The sequence below is a fragment of the Lutra lutra genome, chromosome 8 (assembly GCF_902655055.1).
Source record: "Lutra lutra chromosome 8, mLutLut1.2, whole genome shotgun sequence".
In the NCBI taxonomy this organism is placed as follows: Eukaryota; Metazoa; Chordata; class Mammalia; order Carnivora; family Mustelidae; genus Lutra; species Lutra lutra.
Window position 1 is genome coordinate 80,836,829 of NC_062285.1, and position 20,671 is coordinate 80,857,499.

The 20,671-nt window shown below is 44.2% G+C and overlaps 1 protein-coding gene across 2 annotated transcripts; it reads left to right on the forward strand.

Moving 5' to 3' along the window:
• Window positions 1-4,641: 4,641 nt before the first annotated feature.
• LOC125107899 (cationic amino acid transporter 3-like) lies at window positions 4,642-20,599 on the forward strand. 2 transcript variants are annotated; one of them, XM_047743383.1, is made up of 3 exons: window positions 4,642-4,805; window positions 17,369-17,447; window positions 18,202-20,599. In XM_047743383.1, exon 3 carries the CDS (start codon window positions 18,390-18,392, stop codon window positions 20,220-20,222), a length of 1,833 nt encoding a protein of 610 aa, XP_047599339.1. In that variant the 5' UTR covers window positions 4,642-4,805; window positions 17,369-17,447; window positions 18,202-18,389; the 3' UTR covers window positions 20,223-20,599. The 2 variants fall into 2 exon arrangements, with proteins under 2 accessions (XP_047599339.1, XP_047599338.1); XM_047743382.1 differs by lacking the exon at window positions 17,369-17,447.
• Window positions 20,600-20,671: the final 72 nt, after the last annotated feature.

A 20,671-nucleotide genomic window follows, 5' to 3' on the forward strand; every position in this document is an offset into this window, starting at 1 on the left:
ATCGGGACTCAGGAGAATTGCTCCTTTTACTTGGTGTGTGTGTGTGTGTGTGTGTGTGTGTGTGTGTGTGTGTGTGTGGTGTTTCTCTGGTTCTAGCATATATGGACCCTAGCTCTAAGGAAATCCTTTCCAAAGTGTCTTCTAAATTTCTTTTCCTGAAATTAAATCCATTTTGTTAGTAGAGTTAGTTCCTGAAGTCCAGGGTCTGATTCAGTGTGTTTTATCCAAGACACGTGTCTATGGAAAAGGAGAAGGGTAAAGGGTAGAACTTGGAGAAAGAATGTAATTAGCAGCTCCTGTAGCCCTGGACACTCTGAACTTTGTTAAGTTCTTTGGGATGTTAAGTGTCTTTGGGAGTGGGATGAACCTGGTGGGGTTTGCTCCCTGTTTTTTTCTGCAGGACTTCTCTGGAAGGTTCTCTCTCTACACTCTCTGATGTGAAGAGTCCTTGGGCTCTAGGAGTCACCAGACATCTTGTCTCTGGGACCTTCAAATATTGCTGCAGGGAAGGGGACGGGGAGAATAATCAATCCTCTTTAGACTGCTTGAGTTAATGTTCTTAGGGTCTTCCCTGGCCCTGAGAGGAGCTGGGGAAGCTGGTCTTTGCAGAATACCAAGAAAACCTGGGGGAAAAGGCAGGGTCCAGCCTGCCAATATAAGTCTTATATCTTCACACTCTTGGCTGCTTGCTTTATCATCATTGTCCTGAAACCCACATTCAAGCATGTACACTGGTCTCAAGGTCTCAGTTTCTCCTTTTGTGGGTCTCATATGTATATTTGTGGGGTCCCTTTAGTGAGGAGCCACTTGTAGTCACGGATGATGACTGCTCGGGTGTCTACACTGCTGACCCCAAATTAATGGACAGTCACTAGTAGATTATTTGCTCATACTGTGCAGGGTGAGCCTGTCAGTGTCTGCTCCGCATCTCCTCCTGTCTGTGTCCTGTGCTGCCTCCCCCATCCCTGGTCTCTCTCTGCTCTCCCTCCCAGCTCTCTTCCTGCTTCTCTTAATCTCTGTGTCTCTCAGCCTCTTCCCCTGTCTCTGTCTCACACCCCTGCCTCCTCTCCTCTTCCCTCCTCACTCCTTCAAGGTGTGCAGACACTCCCTCAAGGAGTGCAGATACTTCCTAAGACATCACCTGGGTGGGCTCCACATGCCAGTTCCCCCCATTCTGTCCCCCTCCTTCAGGAGAAACTTCTGGACCCAACTCTGTATCCTCTGCATTCCCCCAGCCCTGGCCCAGTTATTTTCCTTTCCTTTTTTTTTTTTTTTTAAATTTATTGTATTGTGGTCCAAGTAAAAGGAGGATGCAGGTGTTGTAACATGCAGAGGACACAGGAACAGGATGACATGATTGGGGTCATAGTGTCTCGTGGGCTCTGAGATAAAAAGAAAAGACCAGGGCTGCATCAGGTGTGGAAAAGGGGTGGGGGCGCCTGTGGCTGCCTTCTCCCCCACTTCCAGGGAGCACTGGTAGCCCCTGGTTCCTCCCTTTCATATTGGCACCCTAGGATCCCTTCTCTTATCCTGCCTCTGGACCTAGTGCCCCCTTATTTTGCTTTCCTTTATTTGTTTTACTCTGACAGATTCTCAGATAGGAAGATGTTCAGGGCCTGACCAAACACCCCACGTGATGAAGGTACTATGGTTGCCTTCCCTGCTTTTACCCCTTCTCTAATTTCTCCTTTTTCCCTCTCTGGTTCCTCTCTGTCCTCTCCTCCCTCCCCATGAAAAATAAAATGCCAACTCCCCAGGGAGGAGCAACAGACAGGAGTGGGAGGATTGTGGAAGGAGGGGAGCAAGGAGCATCAAGAAGGCTCACAGATCTGGAAGGGCACCGGATACAGAGAGGAGAGGAGTGAGGCAGTGGCCACTCCTGTCCTCTGTCACCCCTGCCCACTGTCCAGGGGCTTCAGCACAAGTGGGAGGACAGGTGTGTGTGGGGTCAGAAGCAAGGAGCAGGAGAAACAAATTGTGAAAACCTAGGGAATTCCGATAAGAAATATCTCTTCCTCCTTTCCTTCTGGAGGCTCCCCAGTTGATGGGGAAGTAGTAAGGAGATCGTGGGAGAGGGGAAGAGGAGAGGGTAGCAGGGGACTTTCTTCCCCTTTCCATTCTCCCAGCTGCCAAGCTGGAGATCCCAAGGGCTGGAAGGGGAGTGGCTGAGAGCTCAGGGTGTCCCCTCCACCCAGAAAGGGAGCCCACAGCCCCCCCCCCGGGGGGGGAGCAGTCATTGCCACTGTCACCACTGCTGTCCTAGCACAGAGCTCAGGGGTGGGTTTGCTGCAGAGCTCACAGACAGGGTGATGTCTGCACCTGTGTGGTCAGAAACAGAAGCCAAGCTTGGCATCTTGCCACACACGTGACACTGCACCTTCTCCCCATGTGGTACCGTGTATGCTGCAGTAGGTCCTTCGTAGCAAAAGCTGTCACACATGACACATGTGAAAGGCACTGTGGAGCGTGACTGCTGAGAGGATCCTTCGGGGGAAGCTCTGGCCTCACCCGGAGCAGCTGTAGGGCTTGTGCACTGCGCCTCCTATCCTGTGCGCATGCAGTAGCTCATGGGGTCCTGTGTTTGCAGAGCTGTGGGCACACAGGACACAGGGAGGGCGAGTCCAGAGTAATCCAGGGCAGTCCGAGTGCCACAGATTGTGCTGGTTCTGGTGGGAGGTTTGGAGGAGGCCTTGCTGCATCTCACAGGAGTGCTTCCCTGGCTTGCTCTCCCCATGCAGTCCTGGTTACCAGTCACCTGCATCCATGTCTCCCCCTCCCCTTGCTGTGCAACTCAGCTAGGGACACTTAGGAACCTCTGCAACACCAGGGTGGTTATCTCCATAGGAAGGGGGCAGCTCGCTGACACTGGCGGGGGCTTCAGAGCTGCTGTGTCTGCTGTGGAGTCCTCCAGGCCTGGGGTGCAGCAGCAAGGGCAGCAGAGGTGGCTTCAGACTCCTGGGCACCAGTGGCAACCTAGAACAGGTCCACCTGGAGAGGCAGGACCTCTGGGGGCTGGGGTATGGCTTCGGGTGACATCACAGTACCTCTGGTGGCTGTGGGAAGGAGGGAAGGAGAGTGCCAGGGTCAGTTTTCTTCGCTGGTCCCTCCTTCCCTACCCAGTATCACCCCTAGAATACAGGAGGTTCTCAGTTAGTGCCCTTGGTCCATGCATCCTGCAGATGTGTTCGGGCAAGGCCAGTGTGATTTGTAGGAGGTTTTTCCTGTGATCAGGAGCAATTCTTTGTGCTTCAAGTTCAATGCTCTATTTTAGTGTAGTTAGTATAGACTCTGTCCCTTGAGGGACCTGCTGCTAACCTTCTCTCTCCTCCCTCCATCTCCACCCATCTTTAAAGGACCTAATTTAGGGTTAGAGGAATCTTAGCACTATCTCTTTCTACCTCTCAGTGGGGGCAGTGGTGCCCCTTTTCCCCGAGACCCATGGCTTGTGGGGCCATCACTCGTGCATTCAGCCCTGGGTCTCTAAGCAGTTCCCACCTTCTCCATCTCTGAGAAGTCCTGCCTCTGTTTGAAGATTAATGTTCTGGGAAGGAGGAAGCACCTTCCTTTGGTTCCTGTTTCAGGGTCTTGGGGTCTGTTCATTATGATTGTCTAGAGCAGGAAGCTCTGCAGGCAGGGACCATGTCTTTACTTCCTCCAGCACAAGGCTCAATGCTCATTCAGTCAGAATATGCTGTGAACGCTGAGTGACTGTCCTGGGAAATCCCTCAGGGGAAAGTTTGAGCCAGATCCCTTTTAGTTTTACTCCTGAAGCAGTTGGAAACATGGCTGAGGGGCCAGGATGGACGGCGATGGTAGAGGGACAGGCAGGAGATTCTGGGAGAGGCAGCTGGGTGGGGGGAGGTGCTTCTGAGCTTAATTACAGGACTGCTGTGTGGGCTCTTTAACTGGATCTGGATTTGCCTCTAAATCACCACAGGCCCGGCTCCACCAGGCTCACCACACTCTCCACCTGCCAGCTAGACCTCCTCCACACCCAGGACCTTGGAAAGCTTGTTTGCTTCTAAATTCATGGCTTACTCCCAAAACAGTCCCCAACAAAGCTCCATTTAAGCCTCAGTCCACCTCCTCACCCATGCAGGGCCCCACTGGTCTTCCATTGCCCACCTTTATCCTTCCTCCAGGATTCCAGCCAAACCACCACCTTCCTATTGTTACAGGACTTTTTTCTCAGTTGGTGACCCCAGTTCTTGGCAATTCATGGCACTTCACAGAATGAAGAGGTAGACCAGACAGAGTGGTGGGCAGCTAACAAGGTTTATTGAGAGTTAGCAAGTGATAATACAAAGCGTACAAGGAGGGAGGGGACCTGAGAGTTTTGCAACCAGGAGTATCTAAGTCTAGGGGTTTTTATGGGCTTTTTGAAGGCTATTTTATCTGATTAACCCTCCCTGTACCTGTCATCCAATCAGGTTTTTAACACCGATCATATGGGAAAGGCTGGAGGGCTCCTTCCTGGGTGGTATAAAATCCTGTTAAGGGTGGTTTCTCCTGTGACAGGGACCCTCTGGCCTTCCCTGCCTTCCAATTATCCTTTATCACTACTTTCACATGCTTCCCAGGCCCCTTCTGCCCTTTGGCCCCAACTTCCTGAGGCCCAGCCTTGTTAGTGCTCACACTCCCGAGGCCCCTCCTCCTTGCCTCCCCAGGGCCTCAACTCCCTGAGGTCACCCTGCGAGGGCCACTCCAAGTCCTGACTCTGCTTGGCCAAGCTCCTTCCCTCTTCCTGGGTTTGGCTTGCACTTTCTCGCTAAGCGTTTCTTCTCTGAGGCAGAAAAAGCCCATGGGTAAGTGATTTCTCTTGTTTGTAGAGCTGGCAGGAAAACTGAGACAGAGCTGGGGAGGAGGAAGACTGCGCTTGGAATGCCTCCGGCTATTGAAACTGTGTGGTGTTGGAGCCGAGGGCATTTCATGGCACCAGAGCAAGACCTTGGCTTGGGGGATGTAGACCAGTACCTTGTGAGTTTGGGAGGGGCAGGTAAGTTTACTGGGGTCAGAGTGATATGGAGGCCTACACTCTGTTCTCCTCCAGCCCAGAAAGGTTCTTAGCTCTGATGAGCAAAATATGATTTAGGGGAGGTTATTCCTTGCTGTTTCTCCTCTGGGGTCCTTCCCACCTCTAGGCCCTGTCTTCCTGCCTAGTCTTTCCTTTCCAACCTGGTGCAGAACTTGCTTTCTTCATTTTTGTCTTTCCCAGAGGCCTCAGCACCTGGTACTCTTAGACGTGTTCATGGAATGAAGGAAGATTTTTTCCATCGGGCTTTGCTGCCTCCTTCATGTTTTACCTTATTTGTCACTGGGAGATTATGAAAGTCTCTGCGTCATATCTTCTTGGAGAGGACATCTGTAACAACTTTGCAGAATAGCATGTCCAGTGTGATAAGGGGGTCCCCTGACACCAGAGAGGATTTGAGGGTCTAATTCCTCCAGGCTCAAGGTACTAAATATCTATTTTTATAGATGCTGTAGGTTATCTCCCTGCCTTTCTTATCTAATTTTAAAAAATTGTTGTGGGGCCAAATTATAGTCCTGTCCGGCAGTAGGAGGAAAGATTATCAAGGTCCCCTGGGGTGTGGCTGCCTCATGGTCATTAAAACACTGAGTCACCAAGAGGCTGTTTGCTGTTATCACAAAACATATTTGCAAGTCTTTAATTTAGAAGGCCTTTGGAACCTTACTGTTCTTCACCCTCCAGCCTCCCCATTGCCATGTATACTGTGGGCAGCACCCCAACACCAGAAGCACAGACGCTTATCCATGCAGGACACCTGTTTCATTGATTGTATGTGGCAAATGTTGATTTCTAGGTTGTCTTTCTCTTGTGCTCTACAAGTTCTTGGGCTATTTCTCTCCATTATCAATAGATACCTGTTATATGCTTCTAACACATATTCATTTTATTTTACTTTTTTAAAATTTAATTTTATTTTTTCAGTGTTCCAAGATTCATTGTTTATACACCCAGAGAGTGTTTATACTCTTTATACTTATGTATAAACACCCAGAGCTCCATGCAATATGTGCCCTCCTTAATACCCACCACCTCCTTAATACCCACCACCAGGCTCACCCCACCCCTCACCCACCTCCCCTCCAAAGCCCTCAGTTTGTTTCCCAGAGTCCACAGTCTCTCATGGTTTGTCTCCCCCTCTGATTTCCCCCAACTCACTTCTCCTCTCCAACTCACAATGTCCTCTATATTATTCCTTATGCTCCACAAGTAAGCGAAACCATATGATAATTGACTCTCTGCTTGACTTATTTCACTCAGCATAATCTCTTCCAGTTCCATCCATGTTGATACAAAAATTGGGTATTCATCCTTTCTGATAGAGGCATAATACTCCATTGTATATATGGACCACATCTTCTTTACCCATTCGTCCGCTGAAGGGCATCTTGGTTCTTTACAGTTTGGCAACTATGGCCATTGCTGCTATGAACATTGCTGTACAGATGGCCCTTCTTTTCACTACCTCTGTATCATTAGGGTAAATGCCCAGTAGTGCAATTGCAAGGTCATAGGGTAGCTCTATTTTTAATTTCTTCAGGAATCTCCACACTGTTTTCCAAAGTGGCTGCCTCAACTTGCATTCCCACCAACAGTGTAAGAGTTCCTCTTTCTTCACATCCTCTCCAACACATGTTGTTTCCCATCTTGTTAATTTTGGCCATTCTAACTGATGTAAGGTGGTATCTCAATGTGGTTTTGATCTGAATCTCCCTGATGGCTAGCAATGATGGACATTTTTTCATGTGTCTGTTAGCCATTTGTATGTCTTCTTTGGAGAAGTGTCTGCTCATGTCTTCTGCCCATTTTATTTATTTATTTATTTATTTATTTATTTATTTATTTATTTATTTATTTTTAGTGTTCCAGAATTCATTGTTCTGCCCATTTTTTATGTGGTCATCTGTTTTATGTGTATTGAGTTTGAGGAATTCTTTATAGATCTTGGATATCAGCCCTTTGTCTGTACTGTCATTTGCGAATATCTTCTCCCATTCCGTGGGATACCTCTTTGTTTTGTTGAGTATTTCCTTTGCTGTGCAGAAACTTTTGATCTTGATGAAATCCCAAAAGTTCATTTTCATTTTTGTTTCCTTTGCCTTTGGAGACATATCTTGAAAGAAGTTGCTGTAGCCGATGTCAAAGAGGTTACTGTTTATGTTCTCCTCTAGGATTTTGATAGATTCCTGCCTCATGTTGAGGTCTTTTATCCATTTTGAGTTAATTTTTGCATATGGTGTAAGAGAATGGTCAAGCTTTATTCTACACATAGCTGTCCAATTTTCCCATACCATTTGTTGAAAAGACTGTCTTTTTTCCACTGTATATTTTTTCATGCTTTGTTGAAAATTAGTTGACCATAGAGTTACGGGTCCATATCTGGGCTCTATACTCTGTTCCACTGGTCTATGTGTCTGTCTTTTTTTTTTTTGCCAGTACCATGGTGTCTTGGTGATCACAGCTTTGTAGTAAAGCTTGAAATAAGGCAACATGATGCCCCCGGTTTTTGTTTGTTTGTTTGTTTTCAACATTTCCATAGTAACTAGAGGGTCTCTTCTGGTTCCATACAAATTTTAAGATTGCTCCAGCACTTTGAAAAATGCCAGTAGAATTTTGATTGGGATGGCATTGAAAGTATAGATTGCTCTAGGCGGTATAGACATTTTAACAATGTTTATTCTTCTGATCCATGAGCATGGAATGCTTTTCCATCTTTTTGTGTCTTCTTCAATTTCTTTCATGAGTGTTCTATAGTTCCTCCAGTACAGATCCTTCACCTGTTTGGTTAGGTTTATTCCCAGGTATCTTATGGTTCTTGGTGCTATAGTAAGTGGAATCAATTCTCTAATTTCTCTTTCTGTAATTTCATTGTCCGTGTATAAGAAAGCCACTGATTTCTGTACATTGGCTTTGTATCCTGCCACATTAATGAATTGCTGTATGAATTCTAGTAGTTTGAGGGTGGAGTCTTTTGGGTTTTCCATATAAAGTATCATGTCATCTGCAAAGAGAGAGACTTTGACGTCTTCTTTGTCAATTTGAATACTTTTTATTTCTTTTTGTTCGATTGCTGTTGCTAGGACTTCTAGTACTATGTTGAACAACAGTGGCGAGAGTGGGCATCCTTGTTGTGTTCCTGATCTCAAAAGGAAGGCTGTCAGCTTTTTCCCATTGAGAATGATATTCGCTGTGGGTTTTTCATAGGTAGATTTTGTGAAGCTGAGGAATGTTCCCTCTATCCCTATACTTTGAAGAGTTTTGATCAGGAAGAGATACTATATTTTGTCAAATGATTTTTCTGCATCAATTGAGAGGATCATATGGTTCTTCTCGCTTCTCTCACTGATTTGTTCTATTACATTGATTGATTTGCAAATGTTGAACCACCCTTGCATCCCAGGGATAAATCCCACCTGGTCATGGTAGATAATCTTTTTAATGTACTGTTAGATCCTATTAGGTAGGATCTTGTTGAGAATCGTGGTGTCCATATTCATCATGGATATTGGTCTGAAATTCTCCTTTTTGGTGGGGTCTTTGCCTGGCTGGGGATCAAGGTAATGTTGGCTTCATAGAAAGAGTCTGGGAGTCTTCCTTCTGTTTCTATCTTTTGAAACAGCTTCAGGAGAATAGGTATTATTTCTTCTTTGAATGTTTGGTAGAATTCACCAGGGAATCCATCAGGTCCTGGGCTCTTGTTTTTTAGGAGGTTTTTGATCACTGCTTCAATCTCATTACTGATATTGGTCTATTCAGGTTGTCAATTTCCTTCCTGATTCAATCTCGGAAGTTTATAGGTTTCCAGGTATACATCCATTTCTTTTAGGTTGCTTAACTTATTGGCATATAACTGTCGATAATAATTTCGGTTGATTGTTTCTATTTCCTTGGTGTTATTCGTGATCTCTCCCCTTTCATTCATGATTTTATTAATTTGGGTCCTCTCCTTTTTCTTTTGGATTTAGTTTGGCCAGTGGTTTATCAATCTTATTGATTCTTTTTTTTTTTTTTCAGCATAACAGTATTCATTGTTTTTGCATCACACCGAGTGCTCCATGCAATCTGTGCCCTCTCTAATACCCACCACCTGGTTCCCCCAACCTCCTATCCCCCTCCCCTTCAAAACCCTCAGATTGTTTTTCAGAGTCCATAGTCTCTCATGGTTCACCTCCCCTTCCAATTTCCCCCAACTCCCTTCTCCTCTCTAACTCCCCTTATCCTCCATGCTATTTGTTATGCTCCACAAATCAGTGAAACCATATGATAATTGACTCTCTCTCCTTGACTTATTTCACTCGGCATAATCTCTTCCAGTCCCGTCCATGTTGCTACAAAAGTTGGGTATTCATCCTTTCTGATGAAGGCATAATACTCCATAGTGTATATGGACCACATCTTCCTTATCCATTTGTCCGTTGAAGGGCATCTTGGTTCTTTCCACAGTTTGGCGACCGTGGCCATTGCTGCTATAAACATTGGGGTACAGATGGCCCTTCTTTTCACTACATCTGTATCTTTGGGGTAAATACCCAGTAGTGCAATTGCAGGGTCACAGGGAAGCTCTATTTTTAATTTCTTGAGGAATCTCCACACTGTTCTCCAAAGTTGCTGCACCAACTTGCATTCCCACCAACAGTGCAAGAGGGTTCCCCTTTCTCCACATCCCCTCCAGCACATGTTGTTTCCTGTCTTGCTAATTTTGGTCATTATAACTGGTGTAAGGTGATATCTCAATGTGGTTTTAATTTGAATCTCCCTGATGGTTAGTGATGATGAACATTTTTTCATGTGTCTGATAGCCATTTGTATGTCTTCATTGGAGAAGTGTCTGTTCATATCTTCTGCCCATTTTTTGATATGATTATCTGTTTTGTGTGTTAAGTTTGAAGAGTTCTTTATAGATCCTGGATATCAAACTTTTGTCTGTACTGTCATTTGCAAATATCTTCTGCCATTCCGTGGGTTGCCTCTTTGTTTTTTTTTGACTGTTTCCTTTGCTGTGCAGAAGCTTTTGATTTTGATGAAGTCCCAAAAGTTTCTATGAAGCCAGCATTACCCTGATCCCCAAACCAGGCAAAGACCCTACCAAAAAGGAGAATTTCAGACCAATATCACTGATGAATATGGATGCTAAGATTCTCAACAAGATCCTAGCAAACAGGATCCAACAGCACATTAAAAAGATTATCCACCATGGCCAGGTGGGATTCATTCCTGGGCTACAAGGATGGTTCAACATTCGCAAATCAATCAATGTGATAGAACAAATTAATATGAGAAGAGAGAAGAACCACATGGTCCTCTCAATTGATGCAGAAAAAGCATTTGACAAAATCCAGCATTTGTTCCTGATTAAAACGCTTCAAAGTATAGGGATAGAGGGAACATTCCTGAACTTCATAAAATCTATCTATGAAAGACCCACAGCAAATATCATCCTCAATGGGAAAAAGCTCGCAGCCTTCCCGTTGAGATCAGGAACACGACAAGGATGCCCACTCTCACCACTCTTGTTCAACATAGTATTAGAAGTCCTAGCAACAGCAATCAGACAACAAAGAGAATAAAAGCTATCAAATTGGCAATGAAGAAGTCAAACTCTCTCTCTTCGCAGATGACATGATTCTTTATATGGAAAACCCAAAAGACTCCACCCCCAAACTACTAGAACTCATACAGCAATTCAGTAACATGGCAGGATACAAAGTCAATGTACAGAAATCAGTGGCTTTCTTATACACTAACAATGAAAATACAGAAAGGGAAATTAGAGAATCGATTCCATTTACTCTAGCACCAAGAACCATAAGATACCTGGGAATAAACCTAACCAAAGAGGTAAAGGATCTGTGCTTGAGGAACTACAGAACACTCATGAACGAAAATGAAGAAGACACAAAAAGACGAAGACCATTCTATGCTCTTGGATCGGAAGAATAAACATTGTTAAAATGTCTATACTGCCTAGAGCCATCTGTACTTTTAATGCCATTCTGATCAAAATTCCATCGGTATTTTTCAAAGAGCTGGAGCAAATAATCCAAAAATTTGTATGGAACCAGAGGAGACCCTGAATCGCTAAGGAAATGCTGAAAAACAAAAATAAAACTGGAGGCATCACGTTACCTGATTTCAAGCTTTACTACAAAGCTGTGATCACCAAGACAGCATGGTACTGGCATAAAAACAGACACATAGGGGCGCCTGGATGGCTCAGTGGGTTAAAGCCTCTGCCTTCGGCTCAGGTCATGATCCCAGGGTCCTGGGATCGAGCCCCGCATCAGGCTCTCTGCTCAGCAGGGAGCCTGCTTCCTCCTCTCTCTCTGCTTGCTTCTCTGCCTACTTGTGATCTCTGTCAAATAAATAAATAAAATCTTAAAAAAAAAAAAACAGACACATAGACCAGTGGAACAGAGTAGAGAGACCAGATATGGACCCTCAACTCTATGGTCAAATAATCTTTGAAAAAAACAGGAAAAAATATACAGTGGAAAAAAGACAGTCTCTTCAATAAATGGTGCTGGGAAAACTGGACAGCTATATGTAGAAGAATGAAACTCGACCATTCTCTTACACCGTACACAAAGATAAACTCAAAATGGATAAAAGACCTCAACGTGAGACAGGAATCCATCAGAATCCTAGAGGAGAACATAGACAGTAATCTCTTTGATATCAGCCACAGCAACTTCTTTCAAGATATGTCTCCAAAGGCAAAGGAAACAAAAGCATCAAAATCTTATTGATTCTTTTAAAGAAGGAGCTTCTAATTTTGTTCATGTGTTCTACTGTATCTCTAGTTTCTATCTCATTGATCTCTGCTCTAATCTTGATTACTTCCCTTCTTGTGTGCGGGGTTGGCTTAATTTGTTGTTGATTTTCCAGTTCTTTAAGGTGTATAGAGATCTGGTGTATCCTGGATTTTCCCTTTTTTTTTTTTTTTTTTTTTTTTTGAGTGAGGCCTGGATGGCTATGTATTTCCCTCTTAGGACTGCCTTTGCTATATCCCATGGGTTTTGGACTGATGTGTCTTCATTCTCATTGGTTTCCATGAATTGTTTAAGTTCTTCTTTGATTTCCAGGTTGATCCAAACATTCTTAAACAGAGGGTTCTTTAGCTTCCAAGTGTTTGAATTTCTTCGAAACTTTTTCTTGTGGTTGAGTTCCAGTTTCAAAGCATTGTGGTCTGAGAATGTGCAGGGAATAACCTCAATATTTTGGTAATGGTTGATCCCTGATTTGTGACCCAGTGTGTGGTCTGTTCTGGAGAAAGTTCCATGTGCACTCAAGAAGAATGAGTATTCTGTTGTTTTAGGGTGAAATGTTCTGTATATATCAATGAGGTCCATCTGGTCCAGTGTATCATTCAATGCCCTTGTTTCTTTATTGATTTTCTGCTTGGATGATCTCTTTATTACTGAGAGTGATGTGTTAAGGTCCCCACTATTAATGTATTCATATCAATATGACTATTTTGCTTAACAGTTGGCTTATGTAGTTGGTTGCTCCCATATTGGGGACATAAATATTTACAATTGTTAGATCTTCTTGGTGGATAGACCTTTTAAGAATGATGTAGGGTCCTTCTTTATCTCTAACCACAGTCTTTAGTTTAAAATCTAATTTATCTGATATGAGAGACACTACCCCAGCTTTCTTTTGAGGCCCATTGGCATGAAAGATGGTTCTCCATCCCTTCACTTTCAGTATGGATGTATCTTTAAGTTCCAAATGTGTCTCTGGTAGACAGCATATAGACAGGTCCTATTGTTTTATCCAATCCACAACCCTGTGCCATTTTATGGGAGCACTTTTTCATGTTGCCTGTGAAGTCCTTGTTTCTATAGATTGTCTCTGTAAATTTCTGTTCTATGTCACTCTTGAGTTCTTTCTTCTTTTATAGAACCCCACTTAATATTTCTTGTAGTGTGAACTTGGTGGTCACATACTCTTTAAACGTTGCCTGGCTTGGAAGCTCTTTATCTCTCTATCCATTTTGAGTGTCAGCCTTGCTGAATAAAGTATTCTTGTATGCATGTTCTTCTCATTTAGTGCCCTGAATATGCCTTGCCAACCCTTTCTGGCTTTCCAGATTTCTGTGGAGAGGTCTGATGTTATTCTGATGGACCTTCTGCTGTACGTAAGGAATATCTTCCCCCCAGCTGCCCTCAGAAGCTCTAAAATTATGATTTGTGAGTTTCACAATTAAGTGTCTTGATGTCTTTCTAGATTTGTTGATCTTGGTGGGTGTTCTTTCTGCCTCTAGGACATGAACACTTGTTCCATTCCCCAGATTGGGAAAATTTTCATCCAGATTTTGTTCAACTGTATCTTCTAGTTTTCTTTCTTTCTCCACCCACTCAGGGATCCCAATAATTCTGATGTTGGAATGTTTCATGGCATCATTTATTTCCCTAATTCTATTTTCATGTCCTCTAAGCTGTTTGTTCCAGATTCAAATCAAAACCACATTGAGATACTACCTGACACCCGTTAGAATGATTTTGCTTAGGTGTGGAGCATAAGGAATAACACGGAGGACATGGGGAGATGGAGAGGAGAAGGGAGTTGGGGGAAATTGGAGGGAGAGAAGAACCATGAAAGACTGTGGACTCTGAGAAACAAACTGAGGGTTTTGGAGGGGAGCTGGGTGGGAGGTTGGGTGAGCCTGGTGGTGGGTATTATGGAGGGCATGTATTGCATGGAGCACTGGGTATGGTGCATAAACAATGAATTCTGGAACACTGGAAAGAAATAAAAAAAAATAACAATTTTTAAAAAAAATGTATGGCATTTTTGGAGGTAACTATCATCAGAGGTGTCTGTGATTTAACAAATGTTAAGAACCATTGTTGTACTCTTTGTTGAGTGGTAGGTGGCTGGGGTTGTGTTCCCAGGGAGAAACACGGCAGAAGCATCTTTAGTGCTAACTACAGGAGCCTCCAAAGATAGTCGAAGGGGCTGAAGGAGAGAGAGGAATTAGGAAAAGGAAAATGGGCTCAGAGGGAACTAGTAGGACAGATGCCCCATCATCACAGTTCTTCACCCTATTTCTCACAGGCATTCCTTCTTTGTATTCTCCATATCCTGACCAGAATCCTGAAAGGATTCTCTTTCCCCTTCAGTTTAAATCTACTGAATGCCTGTCATTCATCAGGCTCTGTACTGGGTCCTCTCACAGCATTATCTCCTGCAATTACTTTGTTGAACCTGCAATGCAGAGTAGAGTCAGTCCCTCCCTCAGTAGGCATGTTTGCACCATCACTTCCTGTCAGGCCCCTTTTCAATTCATTTTATTTTCCTTTTTCATCTTTATCTCAATTCCCCTCCTCACTACAGGCATTTGCTTTAATGTATTTAGCAAATGCTCTTCCAGTCCATATTCTATACCTGTTTTAGGTACCTTCACCCATTCAACCACTACAGTGCTCTATTGTGTATGCATTTTTAATTCCACAAAGATTGTGCTTCAGGATGGTGCCCCAGTGACACTCTCACCAGCTGTGTGTATTAGTTTGTGTCTTCTTATTGAATTCTCATGTTGATCCAGTGTGGGAGGTCAAGTAAGGTTCCTTGTGGATAAGAAGACTGAGGCTTAGAGAGATTAAGCAAATTACCCAAGTTCGTGTAGTCATGAGGAAGGGCCAGTGCTCACATCCAGCATTTCTGACCAAGTGTTCATTTTTCTTATCTCTATAGTACTCAGCACTGCTTGTTCCAGATGAGGCATCTATAGACAAAGATGGTGATGATGATGATGATGATGATGATGATGATGATGATGATATTGACCCTTGCATTTTTCAATGTCTCTTGAAATGCAGTAAGCATAGGACCCCCAGTGTGTTGGCACCAGGATGGATGAGGGTGTCTAATTAGAGTCGTTAGCATTTCAAGGTGAATCATATGGAATAAAATTGTTTTAATTGCCTCACAAGGTCTAGCTAATAAGCTGAAATTTTAGTGGATGATTTTCAGCCTGCACATTTATAAAGAGTGGTTGATTTTCAATGTTTGGTTATTTGGGACCAGATTTCTATATTAAGTACTAGGTAGATGATATTAATTCCATATTGTTTGCTAGGCACTGAGCTACGTACTTACAGACATCATTGTACTTACTCCTCACAGCTGCCCTGTGAGGGATTTGCCTTCACTCCCATTTGACTATTGTGGCAACTAAAGCCCCAAGAGGTAAACTAATTTAACCAGAGTCATTGGGTGTGAGGTTGAGGTGTGATATGAACCTGAACATTATACCTGCAGAACCCTACTCCTCACTACTCAACTGTGCTACCTTCCTGTGAAGGAAGCTCTTAGAATCTCTTCCCCTTGAACTTGAGGGCAATTTCTTGTCAGTTGGGGTGGTTTAGAGCAGTCCTGGGAAGTACAGGGCTAATGGACAAGTATCTCCAGAGGGAGAGGATCTGAAGTTTGAAAATGTCCCCAGGTGTCTTCATTATGCCTTCCTCTGTCCCCCAAAGTGAGAACCTCTGACTAGGGCATCCTATCTAGAATATAGAGTCTGAGCATGATGCTTTCCAAAAAAGTAGGGATTCTCTAACTGGGCATAGGTAGTTAGTTGGCTGTCTGATACTTTAAAACAAGTGTCCTCAAAGGTAAATAAGTCTTTATCACGTATATGTAGTTATAGCTGCCATGAATGATGTGCAGAAAAGGTTCTACTACCCTAAACTTGTTTTCCCTTTCACACTATCCATTTTGCTCACTTTCCACAATGAAAGTAATATATATCTTTACCTAAGCCAAGTTTATAAAGGTTGCTTGGCTGCAAAGTATGTTTCTCAATATCTACTACATAGGAATTCTGAATTATGGCCTCTTTCAGGTTTTTATCTCAGCATGGTCATTTGTTCAACAACTATTTATTGAGAACCTACCTCACAGTCTGTTGGAGGAGAAAGGCAGCTGGCCTGGAATTTGGATACATTAAGATCAATAGCACATGGGGGGAGCCCAGTGCTATGAGAGCACACAGGAAGGAGAACATAAGGTTCCTCTTCCTGGGGAAGCAAATGATGAGTTGGGAACTGAAAGAGAAGTGGGGGTAGCTAAGCAAAGGGACCAAGAATGTATTAGAGGCCAGGAAACAGGGTGAGTGCCAAATTTCACAGCCGAAGCAGGAACTGGGCAGGAAATGAAGCTGGAGGAGTAAACACAAGTCAGAATATGAAGGAAGGAAGGATTGTGAAGGGAAGGCAGTATGGAACCATGGAAGGGTTTGAAGACTGGTTGTAGATTGGGGACACCTCAAATAGTATAGAATGAGTCCATAAGTTAATAATTGACCCTTCTTATCTATCTTGTGCTTGTTTGTAAATTATAACATTGGAACTGGTGAGTGGCAGATAAGAAGTCTAGATGGATTTGTAGACAGAAGGTCTGGCCCATTACCCAAGGGTTCCTTTTGATCATCTATAGAGTAGCCTTTCTAATTTTGACTTGATATTTCTGTCTTTAAAAACCTCTGACAACATTTCCTAAAATTCTCTCAAAACCAAAGCCTGAGTAGGGAAGAGAGTAGGGCTTGCATGAGTTTGTTTTCTCTTTTTTGTATTACCCATTTCCTGAGCATTGCTGTGAATTGTTCATCCAAAACCTTGTTCCCCTAGAGTAAGGAGTCATTGAAGGGGTCATCAAGTAAGGGGTCATTTGAAGAGCAGCAGGAGAGGAGGAGGAAGAGGGAACCACATGCAGGATTCTTTCTTTAAGAAAACATTCAGATAACAGTTTGAGTAAGTTAAAAATAACTCCTTGTGTTGGGGCACCTGGGTGGCTCAGTGGGTTAGGGCCTCTGCGTTTGGCTCAGGTCATGATCTCAGGGTCCTGGGATCGAGCCCTGCATTGGGCTCTCTGCTCCGCAGGGAGCCTGCTTCCTCCTGCCTCTCTGCCTAGTTGTGATTTCTCTCTGTCAAATAAATAAAATATTAAAAAAAACTCCTTGTGAAAAATTCATAAGGTGTTACATATTAGTGTTTTAATACAAGCTCACAGAGCAGGGCAGTTTCTCCAGACCCCTAACAGCTGACATCACAGATGGTGCAGGGTGTGTCCGGAATACAGTGTGGCCAGTGAGGAGACTGTCTGCAGAGATGAGCTCAACTTCTCTGCTGGAACCTAGAGAGGGAGGAGACAGAAGGAACTGTTTAGGTTGTGAGCCCTTGAGTTAGGTGACTTACTTCTTTTCTCCCTAACCATCACACTGTCATAACTATGGATAAGAAAAAGGTAGTGAATTTTTGTCTGGTTGCTTTGGGTGAGGTTTATTGAATGTCAGAATTCACAAAACAGCCTTTTTGCCTCCTTTTCCCTTCTCAGTCACCAATCCAATGTTGACTGCTGACCCCATCTCTCCAGTGTTTCCTTCCCAGGCAACCTGGTCCTCTCTTTCTTGCAGGTAGTAATGAAGGCTCTGCCCCTTTCTCCCTCCTCCTCTGGGTTCACAGTGCCCCTGTAGGCCTAGGTGGGAAAGGAAAGTAGTGAATGGTATGTTCTTTGTCATCACTATAGCTAAGTGAATGATGCAGAATGAGGAGAAGGAGGGCCAAAGTGACATCAAACCTTGGGCAGCAGATACTGGGTCTAAGAGTTTAAGACTGAGAGATAAGTATATGTATTTCCAACCCTGACAATATATAAAAAATGGGTCTGTAATTGCAAGGAGGCCTCCAGTTCATGAGTTAATGTGTCATAACTCAAGCACTGCACACACACATCCTGCGTTTGAATTCTTGCAAAATACCATCATGTCCTGTTGTATCTTACCACTTAATTAGTACATGAAACCTCATCACTTATGAACTCAAATGGGATTATGTCATGTGGTGTGTAAAAAAAAAAGTTGGGGTGTCTAGGTGACTCCGTCAGTTGAGAGTCCAACTCTTCACACTGTCCCAGGTCCTGATCTCAGGGTTGTGATATTGGGCCACATCTTGGGCTCCATGCTGGGCATGGAGCCTACTGAAAAATATAATTTAAAATACAGACTGTTGGGAGGTATTTGGTACTTTTTCTGGTGGGAAAGTAGGATTTATTTTCCTATAGGTCTTTTGGTGTCAGTTTCTGTGATACTTGGGCTGCAACAAGTTACATGAGAATTTTGGATGGTTGGTTGAACATCACTGTTCAGCAAATATTTATTATTTCCCTAGGAACTATGGAAGGATAACATGTACCAGATGAAATATGAAGCAGCAGCTCTGAAGCCTGAGCAAAGGACCGTGGCAACCCCTATCCAATTTGGCTTAACTCAGCCTCACTGATCCAGATCCAACACTCCTGGCTTCCTGGGCTTGCTACAGCTCTCTGATCTTTAGAATCTTCCTCAATTCCTGCTAGAATGCTGTGTAAGGCACTTTGCAGATTTGGTCAAAAGCTGGTACGCAGACGTCCGCTGGAGCAAAAGGTGGTTGAGTTTGAATTTGGCAGAAGACTGAGCACTCAGGATTTAGTGGCCCTGGGTGTGGGCCGCACAGTGGGTGTAGGCATATATTTCCTGGCTAATGAGGTGGCCGGTAATCAAGCCGGACCATCCATTGTGATCTGCTTTTTGGTGGCAGGTCTAACTTCATTGTTGGCTGGGCTGTGCTATGCAGAGTTTAGTGCCCGGGTTCCCCATTCTGGCTCGGCATATCTCTACACCTATGTCACTATAGGTGAAATCTGGGCCTTCATCACAGGCTGGAACCTCATCCTCTCCTTTGTTGTTGATGCATTCATTGTGGTTCAGGCCTGGATATTAACTTTTGACAATCTGATTGGGAACCGGATCTCTGAGACCCAACATGAGAGCATTTCACAACATGTTCCCCAAGTCTTTGCAGACAATCTAGGCTACTTTGCTGTGGTCCTTCTGTTGTTGCTCACAGAAATTCAAAATCTGAGATATCATGAGTACTACATAGTTTTCAAAATGTTTACACTGGTGAAACTTTTGGTACTTGGTTTTGTCATCATCTCTGGCTTCATTAAGGGGGACCTGCACAACTGGAAGCTCACAGAAGAGGACTATATAAAGGCCAGACTCAATAATACCTCTAGCTTGGGCCCTCTGGGCTCTGGAGGATTCATGCCTTTTGGCTTCCAGGGAATTCTCCGTGGATCAGCTACCTGCTTCTATGCATTTATAGGTTTCAGCGTTATTGTTACCAGAGTCAAAGAATCACATAATCCAATGTGTTCTATCCCCAAGGGCATTGTGGTTTCACTGCTCATCTGCTTTTTGTCGTATTTTGGTGTCTCTGCAGCACTTACACTCATGGTTCCTTACTACCAGCTTCAACCTGGGAGCACCTTGCCTGAGGCATTTCTCCATATTGGCTGGGTCCCTGCCTACTATGTTGTAGCTTTTGCAATTTATTGTAGTATTTTCGTTGGCATCTATTGGGGATTTATGTTCCCCATACGTAGGATGATATACATGATGGCAAAGGATCGCCTCCTGTTCCCTTTTCTTGCCAGGATCCGTACTGGCACATATGCCCGTATCATGTCCACTGTGTTCTTTGGCATTGTCGCAGCAATCATGGTATTCTTCTTTGGACTCACTGATCTACTGGACCTCAGGTCAGTTGGGACCCTCATATCTTATTCCCTGGTGGCTCTTTGTGTTCTTATCCTCAGGTATCAGCCTGAGAGGAGGAATAGGGGAAATAAAGCACAAGTGCAGGAGGAGAATGGGGGAAATGAAGCACAGGTGCAGGAAGAGAATGGGGGAAATGTAGCGCAGATACAGGAGGAGACTGCACCTGCAGCGGAGAAGCTGAGTTTACAGGGACTATTTTTCCCAGGCAGCCCCACCCCCACTCCACTCTCTGGCCAGATTGTCTGTGTTTGCTCTTCACTGCTTGCCCTGTTGCTGACTCTCCTCTGTCTGGTGCTGGCCCACTGGCCAGGTCTGCTCTCTGGAGACCCAGTGCCCATCACAGTGGTTGTGCTGCTCCTTGTGCTCATCACTGGGACTACTGGGGTCATCTGGAGACAGCCACAGACCTCCACTTCCCTGCCCTTTAAGGTCCCGGGTGTGCCTCTCCTTCCACTCCTGAGCATCTTTGTGAATGTTTTCCTTATGATGCAGATGACAGCTGACACCTGGGCCACATTTGGTGTCTGGATGTTGATTGGGTTTGCTCTCTACTTCAGCTATGGCATCCGGCAAAGCCTGGTCTCTTAACCCCACTTAAGGGGTCATGCTCTATAGAGCTTGAACTCAGCAGTGTCAGTACATGTTTGGTTTGACATTATCATGCCTGAATGCCATCTGGTTCCCCTACACAATAATGGAGAGTACTGTTTGCATGTGGAGAACTAGGCCTCCCATGGGATTTGGGTGTCAATGTTCATCTTATTTATGGTAAAGTGAAGGATGTGCCTTTGCTCTTTCTCCTTTTTTTTAAAATTGTCTACTTTCAACTCTGTCTATGACAGCCTACTGCCTCTTTAAAAAGGAGCATAAGGAATAACATGGAGGACATTAGGAAAAGGAAAGGAAAAGTGAATTGGGGGAAATCGTAGAGGGAGATGAACCATGAGAGACTGTGGACTCTGAGAAACAAACTGAGGGTTTTGGAGGGGAGCTGGGTGGGAGTTTGGGTGAGCCTGGTAGTGATATAAAGGAGGGCA